The sequence below is a fragment of the Salmo salar genome, chromosome 24 (assembly GCF_965601325.2).
Source record: "Salmo salar chromosome 24, fSalSal1, whole genome shotgun sequence".
NCBI lineage: Eukaryota > Metazoa > Chordata > Actinopteri > Salmoniformes > Salmonidae > Salmo > Salmo salar.
The window spans coordinates 28,805,669-28,822,255 of record NC_138314.1 but is presented as its reverse complement, the minus strand read 5'-3'; the positions used below and the strand labels follow the sequence as shown (position 1 = coordinate 28,822,255).

General features: G+C 42.9%; 1 protein-coding gene across 5 annotated transcripts; it reads right to left on the bottom strand.

The window, feature by feature from the left end:
* Window positions 1-1,231: 1,231 nt before the first annotated feature.
* tor2a (torsin family 2, member A) lies at window positions 1,232-12,220 on the bottom strand. 5 transcript variants are annotated; one of them, XM_045706725.2, is made up of 6 exons: window positions 11,526-12,220; window positions 9,901-10,166; window positions 9,456-9,631; window positions 8,783-8,910; window positions 8,557-8,673; window positions 1,232-2,137 (listed from the first exon to the last, which is right to left on the bottom strand). In XM_045706725.2, exons 1-6 carry the CDS (start codon window positions 11,662-11,664, stop codon window positions 2,094-2,096), a joined length of 870 nt encoding a protein of 289 aa, XP_045562681.1. In that variant the 5' UTR covers window positions 11,665-12,220; the 3' UTR covers window positions 1,232-2,093. The 5 variants fall into 5 exon arrangements, with proteins under 5 accessions (XP_045562681.1, XP_014027041.1, XP_082824749.1 ...); XM_014171566.3 differs by having other exon boundaries at window positions 8,423-8,673; window positions 11,526-12,219; XM_082968623.1 differs by lacking the exon at window positions 1,232-2,137 and adding an exon at window positions 11,079-11,135 and having other exon boundaries at window positions 6,535-8,673; window positions 11,526-11,662.
* Between the last annotated feature and the right edge of the window lie 4,367 nt (window positions 12,221-16,587).

Sequence of the window (16,587 nt, the reverse complement as noted above, 5' to 3'; positions counted from 1 at the left end):
TCCCACGAAGAGAAGATTTCAACGTTTTTCTTCTTCCTGCTTTCGATTGCCCTTAAGCAACGACTGGTTTATTGTCGCTCCACTGGTGTGCTTTTTTTGCGGCTCTTAGTGCTGCTTTATGATACATTCCTTAAGAATTATTCAAATTGTATCATTTACATTTTGTTTAACAACGAACCGTGGCCTTTTAAACATTATGCTTTGAGAACACCTTTACAAGCCAATAAAGAGGGAATTCGTTTGTCATTTTTATTTCAAGGTATATAGGTTTAGAAAATTAATAATACAATTACTTTCGAGGTTTCTAATATTTTGTTTGTGTTTTTGTTTATCTTTTTGGAAATATCATTGTTTATTTTTTTATACTGCATGTATCTGCTTGAGTTGCACATTTGTGATATTGAAATATGATTATTAAAGAACAAATAAATTAATGACAAATTCAACCAACAAAATTAGCTATGTATTTTTTTCCATTTATGTTTATGTATGATAAAAATTGTTAGTGATATTACAAGGAGTTTATTTTTTATTTTCAGATATTTTATTTCAAAGCTCTATTCAATCTGTATCGGTGAAGCGTGCAATATAAATGTAAAGGTAATTTCTGATTGAGCCGACATATGCAGCGTTTATGCAGTCTCTGCTAACGCGGGAACATTGCCTTTAAATTTCAATCACGCTGCAATGCTGAACTTCTGCAAACTGATTGAATAGAGCCCTAAATTGCAATTTTATCTTTGCTTAGACCAGTCGTTGGATTTGACCTTTTGAAATGTTTTTGTCACAGGGGCAGTGCTTTGTAAAACATTATTTACTATTATTTTTCATTCTTCTTTGGACATTTCCATCTCAACCATTCAGCTTTATAACATCTTCAAACGTTCACGATAAGACCTAGGAAGTTACTGCATAACTGCATTATTAGTATGAACAGAAATATGCTTTAAACTAAAACCAAGAAAGCATTTATATAGTTGCTCTAATCAGAGATGTCAGTATGGAATTGCTTCCAAGTCTCCAGTATGGGATAACCAACCATGGATTTTACTCCCTAGCAGTAGCTTGGGGATCTATTCGCTTTCTTTTTCCATCACAATATCATCTCAGTTCTGATAGGTACTGCTCTCAGTAATTCCTTCACCAGACTTTTCTCTAATGCCTCTTGTTAGCATGGAGAGCAAATGTGAGGATATATATTCTAAGCTGTGTCTCTGGTAAATGGGTGTGATCCAGCAAATATATTTCTTTATTCCATTTACACATGACATAAGAGAAAAGTAAAGACCAACGTGTGGTCCTCTCACTCCCACCGAACAAGCAGCTCTAAAAACCTCCCACCAACAGCCTCAAGTCTGAATCTTTCAGATTTAAATCTTACACAGCAAAGGATAAAATAAACATAAAAGTGCATATTTTGACACAGTTAATTATATTGCACAAGCATTCTTAGTGATCAGTGTGTATTGATAAGAAATGGGGTAAAATATATTGAAGAGGCCATCGAATGACTGGGATTATGATCTGATATCCATCCATTACTGTATGTTGCCTCCTGTCTACAGATCAACAGCAGTGTGTTTGGGAGGTCTGAACCCAGCCTCTGTTAAACCCGTCATTGTAATGAGATAGACACAGTCCAACATAAAATAGCCGCAAACTGCTTTGGTTAAACTAGGTATTTATCAATATCCAACCTGGTCGGGGTTACTACTGTACGGCAGAGAAAAGCAGTGATTTGACTTTGCATTCCATATAAGCTGGTAGTATGTTTATAGGATGATGTACGGACAGGGAGTGCATGATTGACTGATTGTGGGGGGAAATAAGAAGATAAAAGATGTGTGAGATGTATTGTTTATCTAATCACTGTTCTGCTTTAAACAATGACCTCCATTGCTGGATCATCAGGTTCCATATACATTCAATACACACAGCTGATACTATAGCAGCCTTCGTTCTGACCCGGGTCAGTCATTTCCTTCCTTATGTCCCTTTGACACCCCAGTCACGTGACCATGGACGACAACACCACTGTGTAAGAGCAGGGTACGGCGGAGAGGCGTGGGAGCATTACATTATCCACTGTCTGGTCACATGGACTCCGCTGGGCTGGGCATGGTACGCCACGGACAACCTGAAACCCCAAGGCTTTTCTTAGATCCTCACTTATACAACACATAGATTGTGGCACAATAACGTATCTTGAGAGAGAACGAGCGAGGGAGACCACCAGGTAATAACACTGTGTACACGCCTCGTCTTCAAATAACCCCCTTGCATTCTTACGTAGTCTGAGATGCATACCACCACAGCAGCCTAGTGATGACAGAGCTGAGGGAGGCAGGGACTGCAGATATCCATAGGATGATGTACCCCGCGTCTGCCACCCCCCGGAAATGTCATCACTATCTGATATACTGGATCAAGCCAGTTTGCTCTGTGGTGGTACGCTCTGAAGAGATGGACAAACAATAAGAGAACAGTCTTTAGTAAGCTTGTCTTGTATGAGGTGTGTAATATGCAGCTATTCTATACGTGTGTCTGTGTCCATCCGCATACATGTCATAGTTGCACGGCTGCACTGCACAATCAGGCTAGCACCACTAGCCCTCTCCTAGTTCTGTCAGTAGCAGCGGGCAGGCGTGTGACCGGTGACTGAGTGAGAGATGTCTGAGGTGTCCGGAGCCATCGCTGAAGCACACTGACCACTCACAGAGCCCCCTCCATCCCCACCACCATCACCAAAGAGGAACCCTGCTCTGTTGTCTCTGTGAACAGTGACTATCTAATATCCCTCTCCACACTGCATCATTGTTCCACCTCTCCATGGAGTCAGTTACAGACATACACTGTCTATAGTCCAGCTCTGACAGAGGGATGACATAGTTGATTGGCTCTAATGACAGCCATTATGCTCTTAGTTTTTTTGAGCGACACCAATTGAGGGAGATTGTATATTGAGGGATAGAAAGAGAAGCAATCTCTTTTAATTACCTGTGTCATCAACATCCAATCTAATGTTCAGAATTGTTTAAATAAGACACAATTAATACACCGTAATGTATCACAGGAGGTTGGTGGCACCTTCATTGGGGAGAACGGGTTCGTGGTAATGACTGGAGCGGAATCAGTGGAATAGTATCAAATACAAACACATGGTTTCCAGGTGTTTGATGCCATTCCATTTGCGCCGTTCCGGTCATTATTATGAGCCGTCCTCCCCTCAGCAGCCTCCTGTGATGTAGATGTCCTTTAAATCAACATGTCTAGAAACTTTAACACAAGCAGAAACAGAAAGGATTTAAAACCTAAAGTGGGATGCAGCCGTTTCTACTTTTAGCAGCATTAGTCCACTAACATGGCAGTTCAAAAGTGTCACGTTCCTTTGCATAATCAGCAGCATTACCATAATGCGTGGGTGGGAATAGTCATTCATCAATCAACATTGTTGGGAAAGTGACCATGTCAAAGTGTTTGAGCAGCAGTAGGCCTATAGAGGTCAGGAGTGGTGTGTGTGAGCACAGTGGGGGGTTTGGGAAGGGGGATGTGTGTGGAGAGAGAGAGGGGTTAGTGTTGTCATTAATTATTCTAAGTTGGAAGAGAATGAGAGGTGTCATGATATTATTCCTCCTCTTCCCTAAACCCACCAGGCCAGTGGCTCTCACACTCCATCTGACCACATAAAGGCCAAGGTCACCTCACCCCCACCCTACCTCTAACCGTCACCCCACATTCCCCCCACCTCTCCCCCCTTTGTCCACCTGTTGTCGTGGAGACTAATGCCACAGAGACCACCTTTTTGTTGTGTGCAAGGGTTTTTGTTGAGGTCAGAATGGAAGCTAAAATAACAGAATCCCACACTACACCGACCAAGTCATGACACCACGGTGGCTGTTCCACCTCCCTCCCTACCTGTACTCACCTGCAACATGACCCCACACAGGGAGAATCTGCCAGACACATTCTACCCCTCTTTAACAAGTGGAGCAGGTTATTTCAACACTAAGTATCACACTCAAATATGTACAAATAGAAAAATAACTGTAGCCATATGATTGAATAGCACATTTAGTAATTGATAGGAAACGACAATAGTAGATTCACAATGGTTTCAAATAAGACCAATGGGATCACGCTACACTCATACTCCATCGGTCGTAATGCTAGTGACATAGCAAGTGTCCATGAAAACCAAAGTCTTGTCCTGTGGCTTCTCTCTGCAATGTCTTGCAGCAAGAGTTTGGTTTGCCAACAGTCCCAAATGATTGCACACAAAAAAGGATTTAACTCTTTGTTGCAATTGTCCCTCCACTCTGGCCCACCCTACTCCACCCCCCCATCCTCTCCACCCCCCCATCCTCTCCAACCCCCCATCCTCTCCTCTGACCCCGGCCATGTGGATAAAAGACCCATCAGAAGTATCGCTGGCCACATTTACAAGTGAAAGAAAGCCAATAATGGAGCGGTTAGAGAAAGAATAAGGACACAGAGGGGCACTCCCAGATGTGGAGGGGGAGGAGAGGGGTTGGGGTGGCCCATTGTTGCCCAAGGAATGGGGGAGTGAGGGAGGTGGTGCAGTGCCTTTTTAAACCCAATTTGTGACGGAGAAGCAGAGGGAAGAGATGGCCATACAGAGGGTCTGGCTGGAGGCCGGGGCCCAGGCTGGTCCATCTGTCCTAGAGGAGCGTGTGAATGCAGGCCCCAACAGGCCCAGAGGTCAGGCCAGGAGTGTTGGAGGGGGACGGGGGGCCAGGGATGGCGATACAGAAAACCCTATCCTTTACTTCAGCTTGGGTGAAGAGGCCACTCAGAACAGTGACCCTTTAGGCCCCTAATCTTCTTCACTGACAGGGAGTGGGGAGTGAGGGGTGGAAGGGGTAATGAAGTCATCACAGTAGGGCTGGATGGAGAGAAGTGGCATATATGTGAGGAAGTCTGAAAGGTCTTAAGACAAGGGTCTCCAAATGTTGTGAGTACACAAGTTGTTGGTCTTATTGGAGAAGAGTTGTGCTCGACAAGACAAACTATAGGTAAGTCTAGTGGCAGTGCTTATATTTCTTCTCTGGCATCTCTCATTCACAGCCATGAACGCACACACATATACAAACACCAACAGAACCTCTGACACCTGTTCATTTCCTGTGGAGAAACCATTAAGAAACAGATGCCTCACAAGTCCTCAACCGACAGCTTCATTAAATAGTACTCGCAAAACACCAGTCTCAACGTCAACAGTGAAGAGGCGACTCCAAGATGCTGGCCTTCTAGGCAGAGCTGCAAAGGAAAAGCCTGGCAAAAGAACACAGACACTGGACAGAGGAACTGTGTCTAGAAAGCCTGCATCCCGGAGTCGCCACTTCACTGTTGACGTTGAGACTGGTGTTTTGCGGGTACTATTTAATGAAGCTGCCAGTTGAGGACTTCTAAGGTGTCTGTTTCTCAAACTATTTTCTCAAACTCTTGCTCAGTTGTGTACCGGGGCATCCCACTCTTTCTATTCTGGTTAGAGCCAGTTTGCGCTGTTCTGTGAAGGGAGTAGTACAACATTGAAGTTACTCCACAATACTAACCCAATTGACAGAGTGAAAAAGGAAGACTACAGAATAAAACATGTTTCCAAAACATGCATCCTGTTTGCAGTAAATTAATGCAAATTCAACAGATCACTGATTACCACTTCATATTTTCAAGCATGGGGGTCGCTGCATCATGTTATGGGTATGCTTGTCATTGGCAAGGACTAGTGAGTTGTTTTATGATAAAAAAATAAATGGAATAGAGCTAAGCACAAAAAAAAAAACCTGGTTCAGTCTGCTTTCCAACAGACACTGAGACAAATTCACCTTTGAGCAAGTCAATAACCTAAAACACGAGGCCAAATATACACTGGAGTTGCTTACCAAGACGACATTGAATGTTCCCGAGTGACCTAGTTACAGACTTAAATTGGCTTCAAAATCTATGGCAAGACTTGAAAATGGCTCTCTAGCAATCAACAACAACCAACTTGACAGAGCTTGAAGAATATTGTACAATCCAGGTGTGCAAAGCTCTTAGAGATGTAACCAGAAAGACTAACAGCTGTAAATTGCTGACAAAGGTGATTCTAACATGTATTTACTCAGGGGGTTGTATATTATTAGGGTTTCATTTTTCATTATTTTTGTTCTACAAAATGTTCGATTTTCTCCTCCACTTTGATATTAGATTATTTTGATATTAGATCATTTTGTGTAAAACTTTGACAAAAAAAACAAACAATTAAATACATTTTAATCCTACTTTGTAACAACAAAATGTGTAAAAAGTCAAGGGGTGTGAATACTTTGAGAAAGCACTAATCTTTCAGCTAATAGTTGGTTTTGCCAGAGTCAGGGTTACTGGAATTAAAATTGATGGGTAACAACTTATAAATACATATGAAACAAAGGTTGAGACTGACAAGACAATGGACACTTTTGTTCAAATGCAGTTCTGGATATTCCCAAAAAGAAAAGGTGAGGGCATCTCCCAAAAAGGCCGCAACAAAAGTTTTCTAATGCATAGGTGCTCTTTTATTTATGAAAAAGCCGACACGTTTCGACCGCAAATCGGTCTTTGTCAACGCTTGCTTTCTGGTCTGCCTTTTCGCACTTCTGGACGTGTTTAGTTTCAGTCAGGTGCACACTGTCCACTGTAGGATTAGACAAACAGCATTTTTATCAAATACATGCTTGACACAAATATCCAGATACGGTGGACAAACGTGGGTTAGACAGTCACAACCTAACTACTTCAATCTGTTGTTGGTGTAAAGCTTTCTCCGGAGGCATTTTAAGAAGGGACAACACTATATAGATTTCTATAAAACTTGATGAAAGTTTCAATTCCCAAAAGCAAAATGGTAAAATAACTGATAAAGAAACCAAGGCTATTAACTTTGATAACTGATTTTGGAGGAACCTTAAACTAAAACATTTTTTTTTTTTTTAACAATTACATTTCCTAATAAATATACAGACAAGCGAAGGTAAGATATTTTCTGCTCTGTTCTTAATAGTGCAAATTATATAAACATTAGTTCAAGTATAAAGAAGGCAACCCTTTGATTATCCCACTTCCACCAGCAAACAATGATTGACAACCTACACAGCCTGCTGTTCAGAGATTACTATGAAAGAACAAACTCCCTCTGTCCAAAACAAGTTTGTAAAGTAAATAACACATATTTAGATTTACAGTTTGTTATGTATCAGTAAAATTAAAGGCATATGCATTTTTCAACAGCATATCAAAATGCATCAAACAAAAATGTAAAAAGTAAACTGACATTGTTTTTCTGTATGTCCTAATTCAAAGAATGCCTAAGTACTCTAAATATTATTTAGGCTATTTCATTGTAAATTGAACTTCTAGGGCATCATCCAAACAATATATATATATTATTATTTCAAACCAACATTTCTCAATTCTTTGTTTCTCTTTTCATCAACAAATATTCCGACAAAGATTCTTAAAAACAGTGATTAAAAGAATAATCTTCAATGAAAGACTCTTGAGATGTTCTATTCTGTCTCCTTGGCTATCAAAAGAGCCTTTACTGCCACCTAGTGGCAAGAGGAGCACACCATCTCTGCTCCTAGTCACCTGGTCATCCCACCATGATAACGCTTGATCGTTCAACTTTCAAGTAATGACAGATTGTTTCAATTTAACAAAACCTGGTAGATAAGGACATATGACACAATGCAATGCTAACATAACCACAAATTCATCTGACTGTAGATAATGGGCCTGATTGCCAAAATCCCAAACTACCCCTTATTAACATTACCTCTTACTTTCCCCTTAAAATATGGCCTGCCTTTTTGGTCAGCGTTATACTTCCCTGGAAGAGTCTATTCCTATTGGAGGAATAACACATTCCTGAATGAAGTCACAGATCACTGGTTCATTTTTGACAACATTTAGTGACCAGTCTCCTTTCAACCAGGGTTAGCTAGTAGCAATAATGAACATTGTGAAAACATGATGCATTCCCCTACGACCACACTACAGTCAGAACTTCAATGATGCACTTTTCTGTTTAAAGGAAAGGTTGTTGGATTGGAGGTAGAGGCTAGCTCTCGGTTCCGGACACTGCAGAACATCTATCCCACTGTTTCTGAACTGAATCCGGGCCGGAGGATACAATCACTAGAGATTCACAGTAAAAATGTGATCAATGTTAATGTTTCTGCCTTTGCATCTCTGACCTTGTGTGTGCAGACCGCCTCAAATGTCTACATGCCTCTTTGAATACAATCAATCTTCTCCTGTTTGTAGTGTGGATATATAGATGATCTTCATTGAGAAACAGTTCAGTTCACTGTCTGATAAAATCCACCCTAATCAGTTTGAGGCTCTGGGCACAATTCTAACAATTAAAAAAGGCTTTCACCTTAACTCATAGGAAGAGGTTGACTTTGGCCGGCACAGATTTACAGCCCTTGCTGGAGAAGTGTTGTCCCTGCTCGGGCATGTAGACAACGGCTCCCCCTACTGCCTCCACCACATCGGTGCGCTGGCACTCACCCCGTTGGCAGAGCTCTCTGCGGGCACAGCGCTCCACATGGCGTCTGCCCAGGGGCAGGAAGGGCACAAAGCTGGTCAACAGCTTCTCCTGGATGATGCTGGAATGGAAGAATCCACCTGGGGGGAGAAAGACACGGCTGTTCAGAACTGTTAGAACGTAAAACTTTAGAACGGGTGTATTCTAAATGAATGGGGCTGTTGATTGATAAGTCAATTAGGCTCTTACTTCTGCTGTTATTGAACACTGCCTGAGAGATGGCGTCCTCCAGATCCACCAGCCTGATCTCCTCTCTCTCCTTGCCAGCCTGCCGGGTCTCCAGGGCCATTCGGTTAATCACCTCCTCCCCAATGGTGCTGCAGCCACAAAATACAGCCAGTCAGTCACACTCATCACAAAACAAACAAACACAGACACATTGCTTAGTAGTATCCACCAGCAAATAGCAGGCAAGCTCCTGTACCAGATAAAAGTCCTGATGGACAGTGCAAGTGATCCTGATGAGGTGAGACACACACACACTGAAGTCCAGCTTATAAGCACTTCCATTTCAGAACCAAATAACAGTGGACGCTAACTCATAACCTCATAACAGGGGCTTTGTGATACAAATGATTTCTACAACCTACATGATATGCTCCTGTTGTTAGAGCAATAACCAGACCTCTCACAGAATCACCCTCTCAGGGCACTAAATTAACACTTCTAGACTGAACTGCAGTAGTATTGTCAAATTCCCTGGACAATGGCTAGGAATACAGGAACTCTACAGGGGATCGATCTACTAAAAAGCACAATGATAGTTCAACATCCAAACCTTCAAACGTAGGATATTTACAGTAACCGTGAGATAGATATTCAGTCAACTACCACAGGGCCATCTACGTCAGCCAGCCGCTACCTGATGAAGATGTAGATGGCCTTGCGGTAGTTGGTGCCGAACACGGTGTGTGAGGGCCCGAGGAAGGGCTTCAGGATGTCGATGACCCCCGGGGGCATGTTCTCCATCTCATCAAAGATGAATATGGAGCGGGCACAGGCTGTCAAATTCCCCTGCACCCAGTCCTTCAGCTCCAGCTAAGGGTCAACAGGGAGGAAAGAGAAAGAGTGGGGGTCAGAACCACTTAGCAATGCATGAAAATAACATTTCACAAGGTAATGGCTCAGACATACAAAATGCAGGAAAGGTTGTGGTTACAACATTAAGCTGTGACTTGACAAGTGCACATCAAGCTGATCATAGTGGAATAGTAGTGTCTCAAACAGTAGGTATTGCAAAGGTGTGTATGTGTGAGCACTAAGCAGTACATGATACTCTGTGGTCCAAGTTGGAAGAGATGCGCTACCCTGTACTGTTGGACGCGGTCAGGCGAGGGGAAGTGTAGTGTTGGCACAAACTGATGGATGTAGGGGCTGCCCATAGCCGTGCCATACAGGTGTCTCCCCAACATGGCGCTGACCAGAGTCTTGCCCGTCCCTGACCCCCCATGGAAGGACAGGACGAGGGGTCGGTCTGGACTCTCCTTCTGAAGGAAGTTTGCCACCTCTTCTGACACCGTGTCCTGGGCCAGATGCTGTCCGTAGAGATTCTTATACAGATCCCATTCCAAACCTGGGAAGATAGATTTGCAGAGATGAAGGTGTTGGACTAACAAAATGTAGTTAGATCAAGACCAACAAACTTGCCATGATTTCAGTATGACAGCAGGGCTACAACAACAAAAAACCTTGGCATGCGCAGATATGTGAGGGAACAGTCAAGCAAAGATTATAATAACCCCTTTGAAAGGTTTCCTTCCCCTTTCATCTGTGAGTGTAGTCTGTTTGCAAGCTAGCTAACAAGAAACATCTAAGACAGCTGGCAAGCTAGCTTGCTCTGATCCATCGCGCGACAATAACGGGTTGCCTCTGCGCTCTCACTTTCCAAGTAATCTTTCATAGCTAGAGGATTTGTTTCCCCAATTTTGTTTATTGGCTGGCATCAATATAGTTTCGGAACTTACCAAAAATGATACACGTAAAGTGACACAGCGCAGAAGAAACTCGTTGTTGTCGCACGATGAACCAGCGCTAACTAGCCTAACAGTCAAATATAATTAGCTTGCTAGCTAACTTTATTATAAAGAATCAAACTTGTTTTAACTATACTGAACAAAAATATAAATGCAACATGTAAAGTGTTGGTCCCATGTTTCATGAGCTGAAATTAAATATCCCAGCAATTTTCCATACGCACAAAAAGCTTATCGCAGACAGCGTGTATGGCGTCGTGTGGGAGAGCGGTTTGCTGATGTCAACGCTGTGGACAGAGTGCCCCATGGTGGCGGTGGGGTTATGGTATGGGCAGGCATAAACTGCAGACAACGAACATAATTGCATTATGAGATACCGTGACGAGATCCTGAGGCCCATTGTCGTGCCATTCATCCACCACCATCATCTCATGATAATGTACAGCTCATGTCACAAGGATCTGTACACAATTCCTGGAAGCTTGAAAATGTCCCAGTTTGTCCATACTCACCAGACATGTCACCCATTGATCATATGTGGGATACTCTGGATCGTCATGTTCCAGTTCCTGCAAATATCCAGCAACTTTGCACAGCCATTGAAAAGGAGTGGGACAACATTCCACTGGCCACAATCAACTCTATGCAAAGATGTGTTACGCTGCATAAGGCAAAATACATATCTGTATTCCAAGTCATATGAAATCCATAAATCAGGGCCTAAAGAACGCATTTCAATTGACTGATTTCCTTATATGAACTTTAACTCAGTGAAATTGTTGCATGTTGGGTGTACATTTTTGCTCAGTGTAACTAATCATTTGCAGAACCATTTAATATCAATACGTACGTTCGTTCGCTAGCTAACTCTAGCCATGGGGTCTTCTTACAAACAAACTGGAGCAGCTCACCACCTGGTTAGCTATCTACCCTTCTAGTCATAGCTTCCGTTTTCTTACCTCGTATATTTGGTTTAAAATCACAATTGCAGTCAGAGGATATGGTGCAGCTGATGCGTTTAAAAAAACATTCGACGCCGGGGGAAGAATAAAGTAAAACCATCAAAACCAGCTGTATCACAGCCCTTCTGACAGCCATCTTGCTGGTTATGTGTCTGACCGCCGAGAATCTGTTGCCACGCAATCAAAACGTTCAAGTGTCACCGCTAGGGGTCGTCGTTTGTAGTTTTGTTTTCTTCTAAATTCATTTAAACAAACCACCATTATGCTTAACATGAACAGCAACTCCCACAATACATCTGAATAAACGAAGTCCGGAGCGGCGAGTACTGTCAAGGCGAGGGATTTCCGACTGTTTTGAAAGCGATCAATCGTTGATAAAATATAAAATTTTACTCCGTATGGCGGCGGTTCGGCACGGGTGTGCTGTGATTGGGTTAGAGATGGTAGGAGATAGTGATAGAGAAGAAAGTGAAGCAGGTATGTAGCATAGTGGTACAAATAAAGGAGGAAGTAAGAAAGAGCGAATGGTTAGAAAGGAAGCAAGAGGCAGAGAGGAGCCAGAAAAATAAGTTTGAAGAGAGCAACAGTTTCCAACGCTAGCGGTATTTCGGAGGTAGAAAGTGCGGAGGAAGGGCAAGAAAGACGCGAGGGGAGCATGGAGTTGAGGAGGAGCATAAAGTGATTCTGAAGTTTAGGGAGGAAGGGGAAGTTGGGGCGATGAGTCCGATAAAGTTGACGGCTGTGATTAAAATAGTTGATTGGGGAAGTTGTCAATGCTAAAGTGTTAACAGATGGGAACTTGTTGGTGTTCTGTAAGGACATGGCGCAGAGAGCTCTCAGAGTGAAACAAATAGGGAAGTGTAAGGTGGTGTTGAGCAGCTGGAATGATCAAGCTGTGGATTAAAGGGGTGATAACAGGAGTGCCTGTGAGTGTCAGCACTAAAGAGGCAAGGGTCAATTTGAGAGGAAGGGTTCTAGTGGATGTTCAAAGATTGCAAGCAACAAGGGGTGGAGTTAGGGTAGATAGCCCCTCTTCTGTTACACTTCAAGGACCGGGTACTGCCAAATAAAGTAACCATAGGATATGAGTTATTATGTGAGGGCTTAAAATGTTATAAATGCCAGAGGTTATAAATGCCTGTAAAGAGAGAAATTGGTGTGCCAAGTGTGGAGGGGAGCATGAGTATGGGAAGTGTGGGGATGGTGTACAACCGAAGTGCTGCAGCTGTGGGGGTGCTCATAGTGTGCCATATAGTGGGTGTGAGGCTATGAAGCAGGCAGTGGAGGTGCAACAAGTGAGTGTCATTTGCTGAGGCAGCGAGGGTGGTCCAGGGAGATACAGGTTCAAGGGAGAGATGGGTAGGAGCATCTAGACCAGGGATTACGGGGCAGGTGAGAGACGATATGGTATATGTAACAGTATAGCTTCCGTCCCTCTCCTCGCCCCAACCTGGGCTTGAACCAGGGACCCTCTGCACACATCAACAACTGACACCCCACGAAGCATCGTTACCCATCACGCCACAAAAGCCGCGGCCTTTGCAGAGTAAGGAGAATAACTACTTAAGGTCTCAGAGCGAGTGACGTCACCGATTGAAACGCTATTAGCGCGCACCACCACTAACTAGCTAGCCATTTCACATCGGTTACATATACATAGATAAGAGAAAGCTGGTGACGTTCATAGCAGGAGCTATCAATAGCACTGCTGAAGTAGAGTCTAAAACAGAGAGGATTCAGCTAATAGTGAAAGCTGCTGGGAGACATCTGAGTATGACAGGGTTGACATGCGAAGAGGTTTGAGATGACCTCAATCAGCCGAGGCTGGAGTCATGTATTACTGGATCTTAGTTATGGTGGTAGTACTACAATGGAATGCTCGAAGCCTGTTGGCTCATGGCCAGGAGTTCAAGCACTTCATTGTAGATATGCCAGCTAAGCCTGATGTGATTTGTGTGCAGGAAACATGGCTCAAACTGAATGTGGAATTTATCATAATATGTAGTGGTTTGTAGGGACAGAGATCTAGGGGGAGGGGGGATGTGTCACCTTCATAAAGCAAGGACTTCCCTACAGGATGCTAGGCAGAGGTATTGAACAGGAATATGTGGTTGAGAGGAGGGGTGATAGTGGTAGTGCACTACTATAAAGTCAGATATTGGACCTGGAAGTGCTGGAGAGGGTTGAGGGCCAGGATAGAAGTAAGGTAATGTGGTGTGGGGATTTTAATGCTCATGACACGCTCTGGGGGGAAACGGATGGATGGAAATGGCCAAGTGATGGAAAATCTGATAGAAATGAAAGATCTGGTGTGCCTGAATGATGGCAGAGGGACCAGGATTGATGTAGCCACAGGGAAAGAGTCTGCCTTTCCCTGTATCTAGTCTGGTATCTAGTGCGATGGCAGGAATCTGTGAATGGGAGGAGTCAACAGTAGGGAGTGATCATTATACCATAGTATGCACAGTAGCCTGGAGAGAGGAGGAGATGTCAGTGGATGGAGTAGGCAGGTGGGTGTTTGGAAGGGCAAAGTGGGATCAGTTTCAGGAGCTGAGTTAGCAGGTGATGGCTCAGATCGATATGAGAGGGGATGTGGATAGTATAAATAACTGGGTGAGAACAGCGTTAGTGGGGGCAGCTACTGAGACTATACCTAAGAGTTTAAGGAGGAGGAGGAAAGCAGTCCTATGGTGGACGGAGAAGTGACAGGCAATGTTGAGGAGTAGGAACAGGGCATTTAGAATAGTGAAAAGGATGCATAACTAACATATTTATTTAACTAGGCAAGTTGGTTATGAACAAATTCTTATTTACAATGATGGCCTACCCCGGCCTACCCCTACTCCGGGGGGAAAATGACCAGGCAGTTATAAGGAGGCAGTAGTGGTACCAATCCGGAAGCCAGGGAAGGACCCAACGAGGCCAACAAGCTATCGGCCAATAGCTTTAACATCACAAGTATGTAAGATTATGGAACGTATGATTACGGAGAGGATAACTTACTTCCTGTAGAGCAGGGGGCTAGTATCGCCACATCAGAGTGTGTTCTGGAAGGGAAGGGGAACTATGGACCCAGGGCTCTACTTAGAAGTGGTCAGGAAGGCTCAGGTGAACAAGGAGACTGTTGTCGCTGTCTTTTCTGATGTGGAGAAGGCATATGATATGATGTGGAAGGAGGGATTGTTAATCAAGCTTGATATTATGGGGGTAGGAGGAAGAATGTACAACTGGATAAAGGATTTCATGTTTGGAAAGTCTATCCAGGTGAGGGTGGGAAAGTCACTATCAGGCAGCTACCTGGTGGATTACAGTACACCGCATGGGAACGTGATCAGTCCTCTGTTCTCAATCATGAACAATGATGTTTACTCTCAGGTACAGCCGGATATCGGGAGGTCGTTATTTGCAGATGATGGGGCGTTATGGAAGAGGGGAAGAAATGTGCCATACATAGCCAGGAAGCTACAGGAAGCAATTGGTGAGGTAGAGTGGTGGGCATTAATGTGGGGATTTAGGTTCCCTGTAGAGAAAACTCAGTGTTTTTTACAAGGAGGAAGGTGAGAGACGAGGTATGCTTGAGGTTATACAGTATGGGATAAACTTGGAGAGGGTGAACCTTCAGGTTCCTTGGGGTATACTTCTATATTTTTTATTTAACCTTTATTTAACTAGGCAAGACATTTAAGAACCAATTTTTATTTACAATGACGGCAGAACGACATATTTTTACCTTGTCAGCTCGGGGTTTCGATCTAGAAATGCCACCCCTACCTTGTCACAACACAACTGATTGGCTCAAACGCATTAAGAAGGAAATAAATTCCATAAATTAACTTTTAACAAGGCACACCTGTTAATTGAAATGCATTCCAGGTTGACGACCTCATGAAGCTGGTTCAGAGAATGCCAAGTGTGCAAAGCTGTCATCATGGCAAAGGGTGGCTACTTTGAACAATCTCAAATATAAAATATATTTTGATTTGTTTAACACTTTTTTGATTACTACAGGATTCTATATGTGTTATTTCATAGTTTTGATGTCTTCACTATTCTACAATGCAGAAAATAGTACAAATAAAGAAAAACCCTGGAATGAGTAGGTGTGTCCAAACAGTAGCAGTCAAAAGTTTGGACTCATTGCAGGGTTTTTCAGATAAAAAAAACAAACTATTTTCCACATTGTAGAATAATGACACATACGAAAACACAAATAAATGCTTCACAGAGTTCAAGTAACAGACACATCTTAACATCAACTGTTCAGAGGAGACTGCGTGAATCAGGCCTTCATGGTCGAATTGCTGCAAAGAAACCACTACTCAAGGCCACCAATAATAAGAAGAGGCTTGCTTGTGCAAAGAAACACGAGCAATGGACATTAGACCGGTGTAAATCTGTCCTTTGGTCTGATGAGTCCAAATTTGAGATTTTTGGTTCCAACCGCTGTGTCTTTATGAGACGCAGAGTAGATGAACGGATGATCTCCGCATGTGTGGCTCCCACCATGAAGCATGGAGGAGGTGTCGAGCAGAACAACTGTCAATTCATCAGTTGTTCTGCTCTCTGGCACATTCAGTTGAGAGTGCTCTGAAATCAGAGTAGATAGCCATAGTGAATTTGCGAACGCGCCCTAAGTTACTAGAGGGGCTGCTATGTCATAAACCCACAAAGTTCCAGAATGTAATGGATTACAATGGCAGCCATTATGGTCAGGGAGAAATCCAAACAAGTCTAATTGGAATGAATGATTGGCAGTAGAGGTGATGCTTTTCCTGTTTTTACTTATGCAGGAAAATAAAAGTCAGGCATGTGATGTATCAGAAATTGTGTAATAAAATTGTCAACCTAAAATATTGTCATATAATAATAAATATAGTTTATACAGGTTTTAAAACATTTTCTGTATAAATAGCCGCTGAATTATATGTAAACAAAACATAAATATCTAAATTCTTGTATTTTTGGAAAGCTGTGAGTGTTAGGCCTATTACATGATACAATATCAGCACTTGTTGCATTTATAACTTGTCTAAGTCCCATCATCAAATTATTTGAGCCA

Excerpts from the sequence above, each read along its gene's own strand:
- tor2a (XM_014171566.3), bottom strand. The coding sequence starts at position 11,664 with ATGGCTGTCAGAAGGGCTGTGATACAGCTGGTTTTGATGGTTTTACTT. Across the intron at positions 10,167-11,525 it reads TTTTAAACCAAATATACGAG|GTTTGGAATGGGATCTGTAT; the intron begins GTAAGAAAACGG and ends CTATCTTCCCAG. Across the intron at positions 8,911-9,455 it reads GCCATCTACATCTTCATCAG|CACCATTGGGGAGGAGGTGA; the intron begins GTAGCGGCTGGC and ends TTGTGGCTGCAG.